This window comes from Zalophus californianus, chromosome 12, assembly GCF_009762305.2.
Source record: "Zalophus californianus isolate mZalCal1 chromosome 12, mZalCal1.pri.v2, whole genome shotgun sequence".
Lineage (NCBI taxonomy): Eukaryota > Metazoa > Chordata > Mammalia > Carnivora > Otariidae > Zalophus > Zalophus californianus.
In genome coordinates this window covers 22034343-22056106 of record NC_045606.1, presented here as the reverse complement: position 1 = coordinate 22056106, position 21764 = coordinate 22034343, and the positions used below count along the sequence as shown (strand labels likewise).

The 21764-nt window shown below is 40.4% G+C and overlaps 1 protein-coding gene across 1 annotated transcript in view; it reads left to right on the top strand.

Annotated features, from left to right (window-relative positions):
- The window catches only part of MAGI2 (membrane associated guanylate kinase, WW and PDZ domain containing 2), a 555911-nt gene that overhangs the window by 376875 nt on the left and 157272 nt on the right, over positions 1 to 21764 (top strand). Inside the window, exon 10 of the mRNA XM_035723209.1 lies at positions 20852 to 20883. Coding sequence (XP_035579102.1) covers positions 20852 to 20883 — 32 coding nt within the window. The remainder of the gene's footprint in view (positions 1 to 20851; positions 20884 to 21764) is intronic.

Genomic DNA, 21764 nt, shown 5'->3' with positions numbered 1-21764 from the left:
CTAGGAAACTTAATGATAGATTGTGTGTGTGAGTTGAAACAGCTGCTGAAGAGAAAAAGAAATCAACAACGATTATTTGCCATCCCATAGAACACATGGTGCAGGGCGCCTGGGTGGCTCAGATGGATAAGTGTCTGCCTTCGGCTCGGGTCATGATCCCAGAGTCCTGGGATCGAGTCCCGCATCAGGCTCCCTGCTCTGCGGGGAGCCTGCTTCTCCCTCTCCCTCTGCCTCTCTCTCTCTCTCTCTCTCTCTCTCTCTCTCTGACTCTCATGAATAAATAAATAAAACATGTAAAAAAAAATTAAAAAAAAAAGAACACATGGTGCATTTCATTTAAACCATCTAGGATTTGGGGATATTTCGGAGAAACACACCTGTATAAGTAGACAACAGGATGTATACACCCAACATGGAAATACTCAGCATGAACCTCTCTCCTCTCTCAACTATCCAGGGCTTTTGAAAAAGCTATGTTTTGCATTTTTATTTTTTTAATTAAATGTATATTCACTATCATTTAAATCACTAGTAATCACATTCTATCTTCCGGATGTGGAAGATAGAATATGAGTATAATAAAACAACCTGAGTTTTCCTTACATCCTTATAATTATCACATGGTTCAGTGTGCATGTATGCTTCTACTCTCTCGATTTCATGTTCTTATTTCACCTTTTGGTCATGACTTGGGCCACACCCAGCTCCCCACAGCATCGTGCTAAATAACTATCTTTTCGTTCCAAACAATGAATTTAGTCTATTTCTCTAACTAAACACTTCAGAGATCTCACAACGTAAGTAAGAAGCAAGAGACAATAAACTCTTTGGTAGCTTTGGAAGGGTGAGAAAGAGGTGCCTGGGGCATAACGGTACTTCATGAGTAAATGGGAAAATTGGATAATGAGTGGAGTAGGGCTAGGGTAAGTCATGTAGAGGGAGCAGTCAGCTTGATGAAAAAGCCATGGGAGAGGCCCCCTCTTAGAGCAAGGAACAATAAGAGGACTATTGACCTGTCTTAGTAATTTAAGTCTGATGGAGCCATTGATAGGGCAGAGGACCATTTTGAGGACAGTTAATGTAGTAAAGGTCAAGAACCAAGGAAGGCTTTTTAGGCATTTCAGGAGATGCTCAAGCTCAGAGAAACAACATAGCAACATGTCAGAGTGACCCCCCCCCCCCCGCCAAATGTGCATGTTCAGTTACAGGTCCAGTAGCACTAGAGAGGAGGGGAAACCAAATACAATATACGGGTTTTAGCTTTAGCAACTGCATCCATCTGCTAAGACCAGGGGTAAAAATCTATATGTGACCCACAGCAGCGCCTGGCACATAATCAAAGCTCAATAAAAACTACTTCTCTAATATGACCATGTGATAAGGCCACTGAATGAAGATCTTGTCCCAGTTCTGCCATTAATTAGCTATGTGACCTCATGGTACATCTGTATAATGAAAAAATTAGAGAAAATATTTGCTTCCATCCATTCTAGTTCTAAAATTCTGCAATTCTCTTCCTTTACAGTCTCATGGTCAAGTTACTTAAGCTAATGTGTGCCTTGTGCTGAAATATAAGCTGGCTTTCCCTTGTTCTGATCTTCCATTGAAGGGAAATGGAGGACATGAAACATTAACAATAAAATAATAAAATATTTTAACAATAATTAATTATAGCTAACAATAAAAATAATTTTTAAAAATGGACAAAATATCAAACTGTAGAATTGTTTCTCATAATAAATATCTTTGTAATTTATTTATTTGGCAAGCATTCATTGAATGATTGAAGGTATCCATTAACTACCTACTGATTTTGTAGGCACTGGGGATGCAAAGATAAATAGAATACAACCGCTGCCTTCAAGAGACTTACATATTCTACTCAGCAGTCTAGACTGTGGCACCTAATAGACACAGTGCTCTAATCTTATTGTGCCCTCTGTTCTGACCCGAAGGAGACCTAAGAACCCTTTGTCTTTCTGATGTGGTCCTTGATGTGGTCTTTCTTGCTTTATCTCCTTATCCCTAAAGTAAAAGTGTATAACTGTTTCTTGGTTGTGTTGGGTAGGTAGCATTGGGATAAGATTTTAACTGGATATTCTTAAATTGCTTTTACAGTAAATGAAATTTATCATCTTTGAATTAAAAAAAAAAAGTGCCCTGATGTATTCCAGATGCTGTGATAGAGGTGCAGCCAGGATGCCATTGAGGACACAGAGATAAGACTGGTCGGTTCTAGGGTATCTGGGTGGCTCAGCTGGTTAAGCATCTGCCTTTGGCTCCAGTCATGATGTCAGGGTCCTGAGATCAAGCCCCATGTCAGGCTCTCTGGTCAGCAGGGAATCTGCTTCTCCCTTTCCCTCTGCCTGCCACTCCCCCAGCTCATGCTCTCTCTCTCTCTCTCTCTCTCTCTCTCTCTCTCTGTCAAATAAAATCTTAAATAAAAAAAGATTGGTCAATTCTAGCTGGAAGAGAGAGTAGTGAGACCATTTCACAGAGGAGGTAGGCTAAGAGCTCAAAAGAAGTCATTCGTTGCCAGGAAGACAGGATGAAGAGGGAATTCCTGATAGAAATGGGCATGGCGGATGGAGCAAAGATAGAGTTGTCAAACATCCTGGGTATTCTGAGAACCACGAGTGGAGTGGGACAGATGGAGCGAGGGATATGAGGTGAGTCTCCATGAACAATGAGGCTGTCATTGTTGCCGGCAGCCAGCTCACGGAGCAGCTTGTATGCTAAGGAGTTTGGACTTCATTCTGCAGCAAATGGGACACCAGTATAGAAGAAAAGAGAAGTGATGTGCTCAGATTTATGCCTTAAAAAGGATTTCTCTAGCATCGACAGGAAAAATGATCTCAGAGGGCAAGAATAGAAGAAAGGGGTGACCAGTTAGTTAGAGGTTATTTACAGCAACGTAGGCAAGCAATGTCTTGCCTACATTGCTGTAAATGTATGAAGCAATGTATGAAGTTCTAGAGTTCTCAAGCCCCCATGAGAATGGAGAGGAGATGTCAGTATAAGAGATATCCAGGAGTTTGAACCACAGGACCAATGGAATGTGGAGGGGTAGAGAGGACAGATTTGCGGAGAGCCCCAGGTTTCCAGCTTAGAGGACTGGGTGCCATCTATGGACTGAGGGTCTTTGGAAGGTGGAACAAGCCATAGGGGAAAGAGACTGCATTTATCATTGGGCATGAGCGCTATAGAATGACCAGCGTAGATACAGATGGACACTTGGGCTTGACCTCAGGGAAGAGATGGGCTGATTTGGAAGCAGGTTTAGAAGTCTTAACCAATAGGAGAAGCCCTGGGGATAAATAAGCTCATCCCAGAGAGTGTGTGGGTGAGTGGTGGAAAGGGGGTGAGGACAGAGGAAGCGGGTGTAGCAGATTCAGCAAAATCAAGTAATGCCTTTGTTTTAGCCAATAAGCTATCCAGAGAGACAAAGCTGGGTCTGCAGTAGTCATTTGGTAATATCTGTTTCATGATGAAAAAGTAAATGAACAAGTGAGTGAACGAGTAAGTGAGAAGTGAAGGGCAGGTGGGGCTGAGGAGTATAAATAACAGAGGTCAAAAATAGAAAGACAACACTACAGATTATTCTCATGCAGACGGAAACTAAAGCCAGAGAGTGAAGGAGACCCCAAGGGAACAAGAGTAAAGTGAGAAAATGAGGACTTAGGAGTGAACCCTGATCTCATTAAAGAGGTAGATGCGGCAGGTTCTCCATGCTCCTCTGTAAAACATTAGTCATCATTAGTCAGAGCAGCCCGTCAACAGGCACAGCGGCTGGAGTCCCAGCTTGACCTTCATCCATACAGAAGGAAGGTAATGTTCCAGTTCCCCTTCATGTAGGAGCGCATGAGGACAGAGGAGGCATGAAATATTGGCTGTCATGAAGTACCAGATACAGTATGAGCAGGGTACCAGTTGTGGGAACACACCTGTCGGGCTGTAAGCTGCTACCTCTTACTGTAAAGTTCGGTTCGTAACTGATTAATTCTACTAGGGAAAAATCTAGATGTAGCCTGTCTCGTCCCCAGTTGAAACTGTGTGGAGAATCCAAGGTGAGAACGAGCCCCTTGGCATTAATGTGGCTTCAGAAAGCAAACAGATCCACAGAGTTCCCAGGTGGGTCCAAGTGACATAAACGGTGTGTTATGCACAGGTGACAGAAGGTGGCTCACACTTTTTCAAATTCTATTTATTTTTAGATAGCCAATGAGGTTGTTAGAAGCTTGAAAGTCTCCCTTTTTCACAGGTTTCTTTTTTTTTTTTTAAGACTTATTTTTGAAAGAGAGAGAGAGAGCGTGCCAACAAGAGACAGCGGGGGAGGGGCAGAGGGGAAGGGAGAGAGAGTCTAAAGCAGACTCTGCGCTGAGCGCAGTGTGGGGCTTCATCTTAGGGCCCTGAGATCACGACCTGAGCTAAAACCAAGAGTCAGACGCTTAACCAGCTACACCATCAAGGCACCCCAGTTTCTTTTCTTTTAAGTGACTTAAAGATAATGGGAAATTACTCAGAAATAATCTGATGACTTACTGGAATTTAATCCAACTGAAAAATATGTATTGTGGGCTCACTAAGAGTTCATTGTTAACAAAAGATAGCTCTGCCAGTGCAAAATGTAGTCCCCGCCTTCACTAATTTTCTTAAGATTAAAACCCAAACAAAACAAGGTTTTATTTAGCTTAGAGGTCGACTAGTAGGAAGAGAGTTTAAGAGGGGATTTTACCCCCTTCTCCGAAAGTGTCACGTCACTTGTGATGCTCACATGCATCTGGCGGTTAAGTCGTCAGCTCTGTGATGATTTGCTGAGACACACTCTGTGACTGCATCTGTAAATTGAGGAATCAGGTGGTTGGAAGGTCCCTGATGGCTCCAACATGCTATCAATCTATAATACATGTGTCAGGGCCCAAGCATGGCATATTGCTGACAGCCCAGGAGACTTCCCTTCATCCTGTCATCTATGAAACCCCAAGGCGATGCAGTGACATTTTGGAAAAATTTAGAGTTCTGGGGGGCTTTGTTCTCTGCTCAGCAACATCTGGCTCCTTCAGTCCCAGATGTCTGTGTCTTATCCCGCTTTTCCACTTGTCCACTTCTGCCCATATGAGACTTCACAAGCTCTCTGTTAACTTTCTTTGCTACGTGGAACAGCATCTTGGGATGACGTTCCTTCTGATGGGATCTCTAAGGGGCAAATAAATACATAATAGGTCATGATGAACCTAGTAACTCATTCTTCACTATTACAGCCCCCAGTGTCATGGGCCTCTAGGCGGTCACTGCTGCTGGCCACTTCTCTTCCACTGAATGTAAAACCAACAAGCAATACCCAAGTTGAGATTGCAAGATTCTGGAAGAGCTTAGGACAAGATCAGAGCAGTTAACTAGTCCGCTAATTGCATAATAACCTGTCATCCTGCTATGACAGACTGTGGGAAAGGAATTTTAGACTGGGAGCCAGAGAGGATGTGGGCTGAGTCCTGGTTCTGCCATCTCCTTCTTGCATGCCTGTAGGCAGGACACCATCAGAACCTTGGTTTCTTCTGTGAGATGTGTGTAATCATTCCTTCCCCACCTCCTTCACAGGAATTTCACAAGGAATATATAACAATATGCCCCAAAGTGCTATTTAAATGATAAACTGCTAAATAAATGTGAGATTTTCCTCTGAGAGAAATGAAATTTTTGAGTCTTGGTAAAAATGCATGTTGACATTTCTGTTATTCATTCAACAAATATTTAGGGGAGCACCTGCTATGGCTAGATACTGTGCCAGGAGCTGAAGAATCAATGATGAGCAAAAATACAGATACAATCCCTGCCATCTGGGAACTTTTTAGACTCATGGCAAAGACAAAATGTTCTTGATCACAAGAATTCATACCTTTACCAGTAAGTGGTCTCAGCTGTAAAATGGGAAGAAAGGAATGTTGAACAGAGGTTCTTGGAGCCCTGAGAGCTTCTAGTCATGGGATTTGGCTTAAAAAAATCCAGAAAGCCTTCCCTGAAGAAATGACACTGGAACCAAGATCTAAACAGTAGACAGGAGTTAACTTGGTGATGCAGGCAGGAAAGCAGATTCAAAGGCCTCATGGTGAGCCAGATCCTCAAGGGTTTGAAGGACTGAGAGAAGATTCCTGACCCCGGAGTAGAGAAAGCAAAGCAGTTGGGCATCCAGAGCAAGGTGAGGCTAGAAAGATGGATGGGGAACAGATTAAAGTTCTCTAAAGGATTTGCCCTTTGTTCTTACATGCAGTGGGAAGCTGATTACAGGGATTTAAGTAGGGGAGCAACATGATCAGATTTACGCTCTGGAAAGAGGACTGTGACCACAGAATGAAGAACAGATGGAAGGAGGTTCATTGGCTGTAGGGATGCCGGCAGAGCCTGATGGTAGTTTGGACTCAGATGCATCATTGGAGATGAGAATGGAGGAATATTTAGGAAGTAATAACCACAAGACTTGAAATCAATTTGAATTGCAATGGTGCAAGTTATTGAGATTTGATATTGTACTTATTCTTGGACTCAGCTGTTAAAATCATGTCCCAGGGTATATGGCAATATTTTCCTCGTTAAGACATTATGACAGATGAATTATTTTTCCCCCCACTTGAATTTAATGACTATTTTCTTCCTCCAAGGCCTTTTTTTTTTTCAGTTTTATTGAAGTATAATTGACAAATAGAATTGTACATTGTGATTTGATACACACAAAGAAAGGATCCCTGCCATCTAGTTAATTAACACATTCATAGTTGTTAACACTGAATTGTCTAATTCAAATTTGCTAAGAGAGTAAAACTTAAATGTCCGCGCCACCCTCCCTACCGCCAAAATGAACTACACTTGTCTCAACATTGATGCTGTGACTAGGCACTGACACCACTGAGCATTGTCTGCCTTTGATCCCTTTTATATTTTCCCGTTAACACCATGACCCCATTTCATTTTCTACATATCTGTGAGAAAATAAATTAGCATGTTTACTTGAAACATATAGCAAAATGACAAAGCTAATACCTGTTGTAACTGCTGTGCCTTTGAAGTTTATCCGGATACTGTCTTATTCATAACATTAATTGGAGAATCCTCCCATTAACTGAAGACACTCCACATGCTGTGCATTTTGAAAGGTCAAGTCTGCAGAAGAATTTATTGTTATTTCATTAAAGATGTGTCAGTCAGCACTTACATTAACACAAAAAAACAGTCTCCACTTTAAAGCAGGGTGGCAAATACATGGCTCACATGCACCCTTCTGTCCTCCCATTTCCATGTCTGGGATGCTAAATGATAAAGATGCCATTTCCTACTGAGCTTTTTGAGAATCCTCCTCGACACAGCACTCCAGGCAGTCAGGTGATCAAAGCCAGCGTGAGAGTCGAAACTCATTTGCCATCCCCACTTTAACACGATGTAAATCCATTCCCCAAAAAATCACTCTAAGTGCATACTTACTTGGTTTTTCCTCCTGCCGCAGATTTGGTTTGCTTGTTTTTGTCAACAAGATCTGCTACTTTGTATCTTTTCCACTCACCTGAGTACAGGCAGCTATGGACCGTTTCCAGCAAACTGACAGAGTCCTGCCTCACGCACTGGAGTCTCTTATTCTCTGAGAACTTCCTCTGGCCCTGTGGGTGCTTCCTTGGCCTTACGCAGGGACAACCCAGAAATGGGGGAGAATTATGAGGAGCGATCCTTATCCCCCACCGGGCAAAGGAGAGTCAAGGATACTGGGTCTCACCACCCCACAGTGGGAAGGTTCTGATGTGTGGGTTCCCTACAGTTGCTCAGAAGTCCAGGGGCACGCAGTGATTCTCTGCTCATTAGCAAGTTTCACTTCCCTAATTCACTTTCTTCCTTCTTTATTCATGCTTCCTAGATCACTCAAGTCGCCATCTCAGGGTCTGCTTTTGGGAGAACCCAAACTAAAGCAGCATCTTTTGTCTTCACTTTATGTAAAACATTGATTTACAAACTATGGTCAGTAAAGTTCCTTCCAATGACTCATGTACTGAGATACGGGCTATGACTCTCTGCTCCATGGTGGATACGTTAGAACCATCTTTCCTTTCTCTGTGGGGAGTCCCACAGGAGAACCTAAGGGATAAGAAAGAGGGGTGTGGGAAATAAAAAAACAAACGCAATTGCACCAAGAATTCCTACCACAAAGCAAATTTATTTTTATCTCTGTTCTGTGATTTTGATTGAAAAATACATTCCAGGGGCAATCCTGTGATGCTATTTGTTCTGTATCTTCACCAGCTGTGCCTAAATGATGCTAATCAGGGATGCCAGGACCTTAAATGAAGATTTATTTCAAGCCTTAACTGGTGAAGTTAGTCAAAACAGGAAATAAGCAAATGTCAGTTCTGCCTATATATCAGATGTTCGTTTATAAGCAGTGTGTATATTATGTATATATAACATATAAACAAGAGATAAAATTGTTCTTTAAATTAACAGACTAACGCTACTAAGAAGTTCTATTTAAAATGACATCAGGTCAAAAAAATCTCCTACGTGTTTCTCCCAACATCCCAGTAAAGCACTAAAAAAACAGAAAATGTCAAGATTCACAGATTCTAGCAATGATAAGACTGCTTAGGTATTGGTTTATGGGGCAGGGACAATTGTGTTTAAACTTCTTCCCCACCCGGGATGCCTGGGTGGCTCAGTCGGTTAAGCGTCTGTCCTCGGCTTAGGTCATGATCCCAGGGTCCTGGGATCAAGCCCCACATCGGGCTCCCTACTCCACGGGGAGTCTGCTTCTCCCTCTCCAGCTCCCCCTGCTTGTGCTCTCTCTCTCTGACAAATAAACTCTTTAAAAATAAATAAATAAGCCTCCTCCCCACTGAATAATCAGTTGCTCTCTTTCCCCAACTACACTCTCTTTTAACCAATTCTGAAATCCCAAATCCCAAAGCGCAGTGTAACAGAAAGTAGAGCAGAGGACAGTGACAAACGGCTGCGTGGGGCACGTGGCGCTATTACACGGAGCACCACGGGTGGAGGCAGAGCTGTAAGAGGCCTAGGGGGAGTAGACAGAGACCATCACAGATTTTTTTATGACACAAGTGTTTCTCCCCAAAACAAGCAAATAAAATGAGGAAGTTGTGTTGAGAGAAGGTCTCCACACAGTCCAGGAAAGCTATAGGACACAGTTGCCGATGGAAGTCTGGCTGCAAACTGGGCATGTGTTCACTGTTGTGTGAAATCCAGAGCTGGTGTTACGTCACACAGTCACTCGCGCGGGCAGCAATAGAGTTCACGAGCCTGCCTCTGGATAAATCTTCCCTTTTAAAATGAATGGAAGTTCTAAAAGTCTGCATGGGTATATAACAAAATAGGGAAGCATGCAAGAAAGGGATCATTATAATTAGCCTTAAAGATTAGGAGGAACAGCATGATATGGAACCAGATTTACTGCAGAAAACAGAAGAAATGGAGAAAACGTGCTTGGAATCCTCAGATGCTAGAAGATGTGACATTTAAGAAATAACAGAAATGGGCAGAGCAGGCTGAAGTGCAAAAAAAACAAGCAGAGTGATGCTTGACTGAGTGAAAAGGCCATAACAAGCAAATCTGAGAGCTTGGAATTACCTCTGAAAATTAAAATATTCATTAGAGTTAGTAATAGGCGAAACTGGTCCTGCAAGAAATTAATGATGGAGAGACCAACATGAGCAACTCTCCATTTACAGAGCAGATCTCAAGCTGTGTTCCATCTCAGCAGCAGTCCCAAGCACAACACTCTGCTACCAGCCACGCTGCTCTTGACATGGGGTCTCCATTCCAAGGCCAACTCTAACTTTGTCAGACTCATCAGAGGAGGGGAAAAGGAAATGAAGTTGAACCAAGAGCTTTGATTATAACCCCTCGGAAGAAAGGGAGGGCATGACCTACTTTTGATACATATTAATGGACAAAGAAAGAGAAGCTGAAAAAATGAAGCAGTCTGAGAGTTCGCATTTCTATCCACCCCCAGATACCAAATCTTGAGGAGAAAGACTTAAGAGAAAACCTGAAGCAAATGCACTCACTATATTCCGGGAACTATTAAAACAAATTCACACCTCAGATTATTCTAATAATTTATGAAGAATTTAAAAGGATGAAGAAAATGTTATACAATTATTCATATAAGAAAATGAAAAGTTAATTGCAAATAAACAAAAATTGAGTGCAGCCGGGCTTGTCCTTGACATTACTAAATGTCAGAGAACAATAGAAAAAAAAAAAAAAATCCCAGAGTTTAAAAGAAAGAAATTGTGGTATCAGAATTCATTAGTGAAACTAGAAAGTGCTTAGAGAAGATACTACATATTTAGGGTTCCTATTATTGCTACAATAAATGACTACAAACTTAGTGGCTTAAGACAACATAGACTTACTATCTGATAGCATGATAGCTCAGAAACCCAACACGGGTCTCACTGGGTTAAAATCAGCATGTCGGCATGCAGGCAGTCTTTTCTGGAATCTCTAGAGGAAAATCCATTTCCTTGTCTTTTCCAGTTTGAGTTTCTAAAGGCCTCCTGTATTGCACAACCGGTGGCCTTTTTCCTGTCTTCAAAGCCAATGGCAAGTTGAGCCCTCCTCATCCCACCATCTCTCTCCCCCTGCAGCCAGGAAAGTTCTCCATTTTTAAGGACTTAGATGATTGGATTGGGCCCACCCAGATAATCCAAGATACTCTCCCAGCCTCAAGGTCCTTAACCTTAATCACATGTGCAAAATCTCTCTTGCCATGTAAAGCAATAGATATATAGGTTCCAAGGATTAAGGTATAGACCCGTTGAAAAGACCACTGTTTTAACTATGACATCAAATATGCTGTTTCTAAAAAATTTGAGGACATATGCCTTTTGGTCTTCTACCAAAATTCAAAATCCAAAAAAGGAGAAATAGTGGAATAAAATGAATTGTGATGAACATTAAAACCAGTTTATTGGTTAAGTCTAAGGAACCATTATATAAATAGTTATAGGAAAATGCAAAGCTAGAAATAATTCATAAAGGAATAATTATAATGCAATCATTACAAACCGAGGGTATAGTTTATATTGGAGCATAAGCACTGTTGAGTGAGGTCAGTGTGGGCTACCTTACTCCTCTAGCCAAGACCAGTAGGAACTCGATGGGAAACTAATGGGATTAGAACAACAGTTTGCTTTGTTTAAGGCAAAAAAAAAAAAAATTGTTTAAAGCAAGTCAAAGCAAGCCATACTCCACATAGCAAAAGGCGGCTTAAAAGAACTTAAAAGGAAGTTTAAAAGGGCAAAAAGCCTAAAATAACTAAGAAATTAATGTGCACCTGTTGTGACAATAAATTGTTGAACCTCTTTCTGAAAAACACACCTCTAATTTGTAGAAAAAGAATTTAAAATGTGTCAAAAGCATTAAATGGAACTGTGCACCATTTTATGTCGATAACATGTAAAGTGCATTAAGTTCTCACTAAAGTAAGACCTATTATTATCTTTACTTTGTTATCGATAAGGAATCTGAGCTGTAGAGAGATTAGGGGATTGCTCATGCTCACTCCAGTAGGGGCCACTAAGCAGACCCAGGGTCTCACTCAGAGCCCAGGAGTCAATCCTGGTAGTAGATGTCACACGAGATGACGTTACTAGGGAAAGACGGAGCCAGGACTAGAACCCAGGTCCGTTTTATCCCATGCTGTGTGTGCATAACTTCTCTGCTATACTGCCTTGGAATTGTTCTGTTTACATCTTTGCCTCATCCCCTGAACACAGGTTATTTCTGTTCTCTCCTCCAGTCTACTTGCATGACCAGAACCCCTACGAACCCCCCCCTATTGATTTTGCCACTTTCAGCCACTGTGAGTGAATTCTCCTATCCAGTCCCTTCCCCTGCGGGCCTCCCCCCACCACCGCAGGGTAGACCCTGGGGAATCACACACACACGCACACGCGCGCGCGCGCACACACACACACACACGCACACACACACAATCTGCTCCAGCCTCTTGATGAGAACTTGGATGCTTCTTCTCTCTCAAGGTCAATTCCTTCTTTTGTGCTCTAGATCCCATCCTCTCTCCTCATGAAATAATTTCACCAATTACCCTGAGTCTCTAGACTATCTCTGTTCAGATACCTTCTCATCTGAATGTAGGCATGCTGTCCCCCAATCTTCCTTTGATGGGGATGGGGGGCGGACCACCGTGACATTATCCCTTCAACCCCATAGCTGTTTCTCAGTTCCACTTCCTCCCTTACCTTTCATTCAAATCCACTGAAATCTGATTTCCGCCCCTCTCATAGGAATTAAACTGCTTCCACAGAGGCCCCAGTGACCCTCCTGTTTGATGATCCACTTAAAACCTTGTTTTATGAGTATTTCCATTTATGACTTCTTGAAACTTTCTCTTTACTTGGCTCTCTATTACTTCTCAGGCACTTCATTCATTCTTCTGCATACCCTAAGGAGGTTTCATTCATGCTGCACAGTATTTGAAGTTTAACCTGACACAGTACATCTCTTATCCTGAGCCTTCTGCCAATCACCAGACAATAGAGCCCACGACTCACAACTTCTTTGCCTGAACCCAAACTATCAAAGGTGCCCCAAACTCATTTCACTATACTGCACTCACAGAAGCTTCTTTTCCTGAACTTTAGCTAAGGACACCATCATCTATACAGGTTCCAAAGCTACACATCAGAGAAGATTTCATCTTCTCCTTTATATCGTCCTCCACCCCCCACAGATCACCATGCCTCATCCGTTTTCTTAAGTATCTTACAACTCTGTCTCTTTTTTTCTACCCTCCTCACACACCCTTCACTACTATGATCAATTCATTCAGATATGTCTGTTGAAGTATCTACTATGTGTCAGGCATTGTGTAAAGTACTAGGCGTACCCTGTGAGCAAAATAGATATTATCCCTCCCCGGATGGAATTTATACTCTAGTTGGGGAGATGGGCATTAAACTAATAATTTCACAAATATAGTCACATGAATACAATTTTGTAAATATAGGAAAACTACAGGATACAATGAAAAATTATAATAGAGAGCTTTGATTTAAAATAAAAGGTCAGGGGGCACTTGGGTGGCTCCGATGGTTAAGCTACTGCCTTCGGCTCAGGTCTTGATCTTGGGGTCCTGGGATTGAGCCCCGCATCAGGGTCTGTGCTCAGCAGGGAGTTTGCTTGAGGATTCTCTCTCTCTCCCTCTTCTTCTGCCCCTCTCCCTGCTCATTCACTCTTTCTCTCTCTCTCTCTCTCAAATAAATCCTTAAAAAAATAAAAAATAAAAGGTCAGGGACATCTTCTGTGAGGAGGGGTTGTTTAAGCTGACACCTAAAGAGAGAGAGCTGTGTGGAGGGTAAGAAAGTGTGGGCAAATGAGGGAGCCTGTGCAAAGTCCCTGTGGTTAGAAAAGTCTGACTTATTCAAGGAAATCCAGTGAGTGAAGGGCAGTGACCCATGAGGCCTCTGGGGAATAGTAAGTGGGGACCAATTGATAGGTTTTGTGTTTTATCCTAAATTCAGTGGGAATCCATTGAGGGATTTTAAGCATAATCAGATTCTGTGACAGAGCAAATTTGCTGTTGGCTTCGATTCAGGCAGGAGATGATGCTGAGTGTGGATTACAGTGGTGGCCGTGGAGATGGAAAGAAGTGTACACCTGAAATAGATTTGGGAGGTAAAACCGGATTTGGTGATAAGGAAGTGAGGGAGACGGAGGCGTTAAGAATGACATTCAGGCCCCTGTCTTTAAAACTCGGAAGGGCAAGTGACATTTACCAAAATGAGGAACACAGAAGAGAAGATTTGGGGGAAATGATCAAGGGTTCCACTTTCACTATGTTGAATTAATGGGGCTTGTGAGTCACCCACAGCTCAATAAATATTTAACGTTGACGCAAAGTGAAACAGACATATAATCTTTCTGAAACCACTTAAAGATGTTTCTAGACAGGTTTCTTAAAAAATAAAAATACTTGATGCTATATATTCATCATTTTTAAAAAAAAAATATTACTCTCAGAATTGAAATTTTCTGTTTACGGGTATTGCTATCCTTCCATATTTTCTTTGCCAACTGTTTACAGCGTGCTATAAACAGACAGAGCAGTTTATCTCTTCGCTGCTCTTGGTTCTGGTCAGAACATAAAGAAAATCCCCTTTGTAGTTGTTAATATGTTCTGCAAGCCTCACCTCACTCTGAGTTTTAGCCTCCCTGACACACTTCTTCCTCTTTCCCTGCAGGCCTTTATTCCTGTTCAAGGCTATTCACCTGGCCTGCTTTATTTTGAACACATCCTTTATGTAGCTGAGTTTATCAGAAGACAACATGTGCAGACTTATCCTTTCTAGATACTCATTGGGATTACTTTAAATGGTCAGACTGCTCGCTCCATAAGGAACAAAGCCAGGGGAAAATGCTATTCAAAAACAGCTTTATGGTGTTTATGAGAAAAACACTTATTTAAAAGATGCAGACAAGATCATTTTTAAAACATTGCAGAGAGAGCCTCAGCTTACCACATAAAAACAGATTCTGGCCAAAGATGGCAACCAGTTTGAATTTTTCTTTGTAAATTGAGTATTGTGATTGGCTGAAGGTTGGTTATAGGAGGTTTGGGTACCACCACCAGCATGCTTGTGTAATGGAAAGGTTGCGGGGGTGGGTGGGGGTTGGCCCATGTCACTTTCATTAAGAAAAAAATGCCCCTTTCTGACTTCGAGTAGCTTAAACAAATTATCTAAAGGAACTGCAGGGTTTAACTCATTTAATGAATTTTAATAAGACATACATGAATCAGTCAAAACCCAGGAAAAAAGTAAATAACATTGAACTACTTTTTTTTTTTTTTTTTTTTTGGTAGTCCTTTGGTTACCCTGCTGGCTTACATTTACCAAAGGCTGAATTTTTGATGGAAAATTTGCCAGGCTGTTGCATAATGGGAGAATCCTTAAATTAAAGATTAATTTTATTAGTGGTATTTTTCTCCCTCAAATTAGCCCTAACAGGAGATTCTAAAAACCCTGGGACATTTTCCCCCTTTGGGAAACTTCAAAAAAATGATTCCCTCTATTGGAAGACTTTCTAACAGTCCCTGAAATATTTTCAGAAATGTAGTAAGAACATGAGTTTCCTTTATTGCCTCTAATCCTTTATGAGACAGGATAACTTTAGAGGTGGAAGGGTCTGTGTGGGTGCCCAGGTGAGTTTCTTATCCTCCAGCAGGATACCACAGAAACTGTGAAAAAGAAATTCTCTTTCTTACTCTTTTATTCTCTCTCACATGCAGGCAATATGCACATACTTTTGTTCTGCTTTTCTTCTTTTCCCTCTTTTATGGTTTTCTTTTTCTTTTTTTTTTTTAAATAATGGTGAAATAGACATAACAAAATTTGCCATGTTAATCATATTTAAGTGGACAGGTTCAGTAGTGCTAAGTACGTTCACATTATTGTATCTTCCTTCTTTTTTAAGCAAAACAGAACACAGCTCTTAAAAAACCAGGGCGTGGACATCTGCAGTGAAACGGGTTTTTATTTCAAAGTGCCTCCTACTTCTTTTCTATTGCTTAAAGAAAAAGAGAAATATAAAACATTTCCCCTGCATCTCTGTCATTTTTGTAACTGCACAATTCCCTAGAAAATACATGAAACTGTAATGATAATCTTCAAAACCAGAGTCGTATGTTGTACAAAGTACTTCAGTTGAAGGAGAACCCATTTCACATTCTGCAAATGGAAGTTCAATCTGTCAAATGGAGTATAGAGGCATATTGAAAGATTTAGTTCTGTTTGGGGAAATTTCTAGAAATCTGGGGAAAAAATTGTCTTGGCATTATTCCAAATTGAAGATATCATCATGGAACTCTCTGATCTAAGTTGTTCCTCATTGTGTTTTGATCTCTTACTCAAATTGGGGTGATTTTAAAATTTCAACATGTTGTTGCTGTGTGAAAATAAATAATAATAATAAAAAAATCTTACCAAACAACTTACAAACGCACACTAGAAAGGGGCTCTCCTTCAGAGCTACTGTAAATATATTGATATTTTTTCATTCTGGGTATCATGTGTCAGAAGTAGGTTTTGAAAAGAGCCACTTTGTGGAACTTTCCTCTTGGGACAAGGCAGTGTTGCCCACCAGTCATCAAGCAATTGGAAGATGCTCACACTGGCCACGGAGTTTTGCATCACATCAGGGGAAGCCTACGTCAAGGCTGCTGATGGACAGACAACCAACAGAAGCCAATAATCTGCATAGCAAATGGAATGTTCTGCGGTTCCTCTAAAACAATAAAACATTGGATGGGGTGCAAGAAAAGGAAATATTAAGTAATTTCTGGGTTTCTTACTTAATTGAATGGGGTATTACCTGCAGTAGATATTACGATTGTGTTTTTGTTTTTAAATGGAGTTATATAAAGTGTTCCCCTGATAGGGTGTTCAGATTTAGCAAATAAAAAATACAGAATTCTGGGGCGCCTGGGTGGCTCAGTCCATTAAGCGTCTGACTCTTGATAAGGTCATGATCTCAGGATCATGAGATTGAGCTCCAACCTGGGTGTAGAGCCTGCTTGAGATTCTCTCTCCCTCTCCCTCTGCCCCTCCCCGCCCCACTCCCATGTGCACTGTCTGAAACAAACAGAATTCCTATTTAAATTGAATTTCAGATAAACTACAAAAAAATTTTTATATAAGTATGTCCTATATAACATATATCTCATACACTATACAGGACATATTATACTAAAAAAAAAATCATTCATTCTGTATCTGAAATTCCAACTTAACTGAGCATATTGTATTTCATCTGACAACCATCTTCCTGTAGTTTACTAAAAGTTGTATTTATTGACATGTAGAATTCAATTCAGGTTTCAATATGAAATCAGTGTTGTCTTCTCTTCCATTTTCAAGTACTGAAATTTCTCATCTAAGCTCTTTGCACTGGGCTTCTGTTTCTCTGCCCATCTCACTGTGCTTTTAGATGCAGAATTAAATATGTATTTTAGTTTTGTTTCTAACAAAAATTTTAGAAACCTAATTCCACTTTGAGCTTCATATTAAATGTATCTAAATTTTCTCATTAGCTGCATCTAAATTTTCCCATTATTCTCTTATTTTTTCCCTTTTATGTCCCGATTTATGGTTTGTTAGCTTATAACTGTACCTTAAAGTCTTTCACTTTTGTTGTCTTAAGAGTAAGGATTAAATAAATATGTTTGTATTTGTGCACACACATACACCAATAAATGAATAATATGGAAAACATGGGTCATTATATAGAAATTTTATTCCCACAAGGGAACATAATATACTGCTTTCTATAGAAGTAGGGGAAGTAAAGGCCAGAAATAAACTAAAACATAAAGGTGATGTTACTATTATTTTGAAGAAATACTCTTTTTGTATGAATTAGGTTCATAGCTCTGAAAGATTAAGAAAAAGTTATCTAGATCCTTGTTCTGTTCCCCTATGGAGAATGGGTGGTGGGAAACCCAAAAGTCATACCCTGAGCAAACTAAACCTAACTGGCTTCTGTGATCTATCCCCAACTAGAATGATTCCAGAAAAAGAAAAATTACAGAAATAGGGATTTAAAAGTTTTTCCTTTATTTCTGGTGTTTTTATTTTAATATTAGTTAGAATAAACTTGGTTTCGAAGAGGGGCCATCCTATAAAAGAACATATTGTACATTTGTAATATATGCTAATTTGTTCCACACTATTACAGCATTTCTGTAGCTCTTCCAATGGAGTTGAACAGACAGTTGGACTTTAATCATGTAGAAAACTTGAACTTCTGGCTTAATCAAACCAAATCAAGTATATCTGAGATAAATGTTTTCTATTTATCTTCATTTAAATGTTTATAGCATAATTGATAATTTGCCGAAGAAACACAAAGGGCCACATAAGTTATTTCTATTTGGGGAAATCTATTCTGATACTATTTCTTACTACCTGAAATTACTTAACTCCTAGCAACCAGCCTCTTTTTGACAGTGTCTCAGAAAAGCTAACTATTGCTTCAGACTGAAGGCTCTGCGGAACAAGTCAGCATTAGAAATATTCCAGAAACTGCCATAATAGGAGCAGGAAAGAAGCCCCGGGTCACGCCAATGGTCTGGGGTCAGACTAAATGAAACAGCCTTAAAAGAATGGGAAGCCAAAGTACCTCTGATGAAAGGTGGTGACATTAAACATCCCTCTCTCCTTGTCTGATCTTGGCCAGTGGCGCTCTTATGCCATTTTAGTTCTAGGACCATAACTGCTGAGAGGTCAGATGATTACACATTTTCCAGAGCCTCTGGAGCCTCCTCATCATCTTTTAGCATAATGTCCCACGCGGAGGCGAGAGCTCCATAACAGAACGACCATTTTCAATACATTTGTATCAAAGTCTAAGAAACTCCCAGCACCTTACAAATATAAAACAGCAAATACTCAAAATCCGTTCTGGCGCTCCAGGAAGAAGGTGATGATGCAAAGAAAGCAGAGGAAATAATTGAATGTTTTGACATTTTGAGAATGTACAGATGACATCTTTTGCAGAAGACCTGTTGCTGGCAATTGCATAAATCAACAAATAGATTTTATCCTTCACTGAAAATAATGGTTAATTGGCCAATAGGTTACATTTTTTTTTTCCTGTAGACTTAGCGGTCAATTTGTTTTTGTTGACATTTTTACAGAGTAAGTCAAGGAGACAAATGTATTTATTTATCTGTAATTTTCACTCTCAGCTGCTTCCAAAAAAAGATGTGATTAGATCCTTATAATTAAGTTACAATCGAACCACATGTCGAACAGAATTTTTTTCGTTAGTTGGAAAGAGAGATAAGAACTTACAGGATCTGTAAGATGAGCTGATTCTTCTCATCATCTCCTTAGGTAGGATGGTTATTATACTTGAGCATTAGATTTAACTCTGGGTTCCAAAGAAAACTGAGAAACCTGATAGGTTACATACCTTTCCCTCTTTTCATTAAATGAAGTATCAGGTCTTCACAACGTGCATTGAGGTACAGTTAGTATATACGCCATGCCTGTGTGCGATTGCTTAAGCATCTAAAGAATTGGCTGTCCAGATTTCTGCAGGTATTTCCTATAAATGGGCTAGTTTTCAACCATTACCATTTTATAGGATCCCAGTTTTTAAGGTGATAAACACAACGTATGTGGTTTATTTTTAATATTTCACTTTTATTGGGCATTTTTCAGACACCAACTAAGATTAACATGAGCAAAATTGTTCTGTTTTGGCTTACTAGGGCCAGTATATGTTGACCGCCCTCCTCCCCACCATTATTTTTAAGCTTGTTTTTACTACTTTTTAAAAAACTGATACCGTATGATGATAATAATAAAAGGAAAAAAGGAAAGGGAGTTAATCTGTCTTTTGCTTTTCATTATCTAAATGGCCATTTGGATCACAACAGAGACAGTCCAATCTACATACCATTTGTGATCATAAAAGTTGCTCAGTAAATCGGGGGCGGGGGGGAAGCATGGCTTTGTTGATACATGAGTCATTCAATTAACGAACAGTTTGAGCTGCTGCTTCAAGCACAGCATTGCTGGCACTAGCATAATAAATAGATACCTGCTCAGAGAAGGTCTCCGTGGAAGAACAGTCCCCAAAGAGTTATGCCTTTATACACTAGAATCTGATTCGTAATATAGGTATAGACATTATTTTTAAATTTAGGACTAATGAGCTCTTCCGTAAGCGGCCCGAGGTGATCTCTGAAAACAGTTCGCTATTCACTTGACCCAGAAAACCCTACAAAATCATGCAAATCAAGAGGTTCAAATCTCCATGGTCACGTTAAGAACACACGTGAAACTGCCCAGGCCATCAGGGGTATGCAAATCTGAAAAGCTACCCGGTGTCTAAAGGATGTCCCTCCGCAGAAGCAATGTGTGATATTCCGTGGCCACCCTGGTGGAGGTGGTAGGTGTGCAGGGGCCAAACAGTGGGGCCGGACACAGGGTCCATGAGCCAAAAAGAAGGCTGAATTTTTACTGCACATGCTTAATAATGCGGACAGTAATGCTGAACTGAAGGGTTTAGATGTAGATTCTCTGGTCATTGAGCACATCCAGGTGAACAAAGCCCCCAGATGCAGCGTGGAACTTACAGGGCTTATGGCCAGATTAACCCAGACGTGAGCCCTCCTGCCACGTCAAGATGATCCTTACTGAAAAAGAGCAGACTGTTCCTAAACCGGTAGAGGAGGTTGCACAGAAGAAAAAGATACCCCAGAAGAAACAAGAAACAAAAACTTAATGGCCCGGGAGTAAATTCTGCATAAAGTAAACGCAAATAAAAGTAAAAACAGAAAAAAAAAAAAATGTAGGACTCATGAAGGCTTGTTGAGTCCTTTTTAACCACATAAAGAAGGTACACAAAGCAGAATTATTTTTGTACTAAGCAAAGGTATTTACCTTGAAGAATTTAATTTCTGTCTATATTCTCTCTGCCCCTCCCTCCCTCCCCCCCACCCCCCGCCACCTTTCCCCATTCTCCAGCTATGGCCAGGACACAGAAATCCCTAAGGATGGCTCAATCTTAGATCTCGTAAAGCAGCTGACCATTTGCCATACACTTTACCTTCTCTGTGCTTCAGACTCCCCAGCCGTCAAATAAGGAAGTGTTCTTGGAATAATTAACATAATTCCAATGAAATTATTTGAGCTCCTTGAAGAAAACTGAAGCATATTTTGTCAGGCAACTAATTAATATTAATGCAATCATCTGAATATCATGCCACCCATAAGTGGTGGCAGGTTATATTTTCGAAGTTCAAATATTGTTTTCTTTATTACAGGTTTCTTTTCTCCATGGAAAACTCCAAAGCCTGTAAGTTGGAATTATTATGCTTCCTTCTTTATTTCTAGTTATTATTGCAATCCCATTAAATAAGAGTTATTTGGGTGACTGCAAAATCTCTTTTACCTCTGAGATTCTGTGATGGCAAAAGGACAAATCCTGAGTCTCTTTGTCTTGTACTTGTCACACAAATACAAAAATAACATGTCTTACTTTCCTGTAAAGGCAATTCTTCCTGTTTTTTAATATACTTAGAGTATGGGCATTAAGACTATTCAATATGGCGTACTATAGAAACCTTTTGTTTTTCCCTGTCAGGAATAACTATAGTCTTTTAATGTGGAATTTTTAGACACAGTGCAAATGATAGGCCTAGAGGTCTTGACCTACAAATTAAGTCTGGTGCATAAGAAATTTAACTTTGTATATATTTATATGTCTATATTTACATTTGAATGTATATGCTAAATACGTGTGTGCAAATACTGCAGAGACCTACATATTCCACCAAACCGGGCAATCACTCAACTTCTGCATCTCCTTCAGAAGCTGGTGATCTCCGTCTGCCATCACCTAATCTCTCTGGGCCTAGTTCCCTCGTGAATCATCCTGAAATGTTGATGCCGATATAGGAGGCTGGTGGATTTTAATAATCTTTTGTGTGGCTGGGTTAGCCAAGTCGGCTGCACAATTAGAAGTAGTTTTTCCTTGCCGTTAGATTGAAACTAGTAACTGGCCAAGTCCCCAGAACCGGCACTGGTTTTCTGGGATACCGTTTCATGGTGGGCTAGAATACCGTGCCCTACCTGGAATGTCTAAAACTCACAACTAGAAGAGAACTATAGCAAAGTGATGCAAGTCAAAAACAAAACTCGGGGAATCACTTCTCCCACTATCTTCTTTTCTTCCCT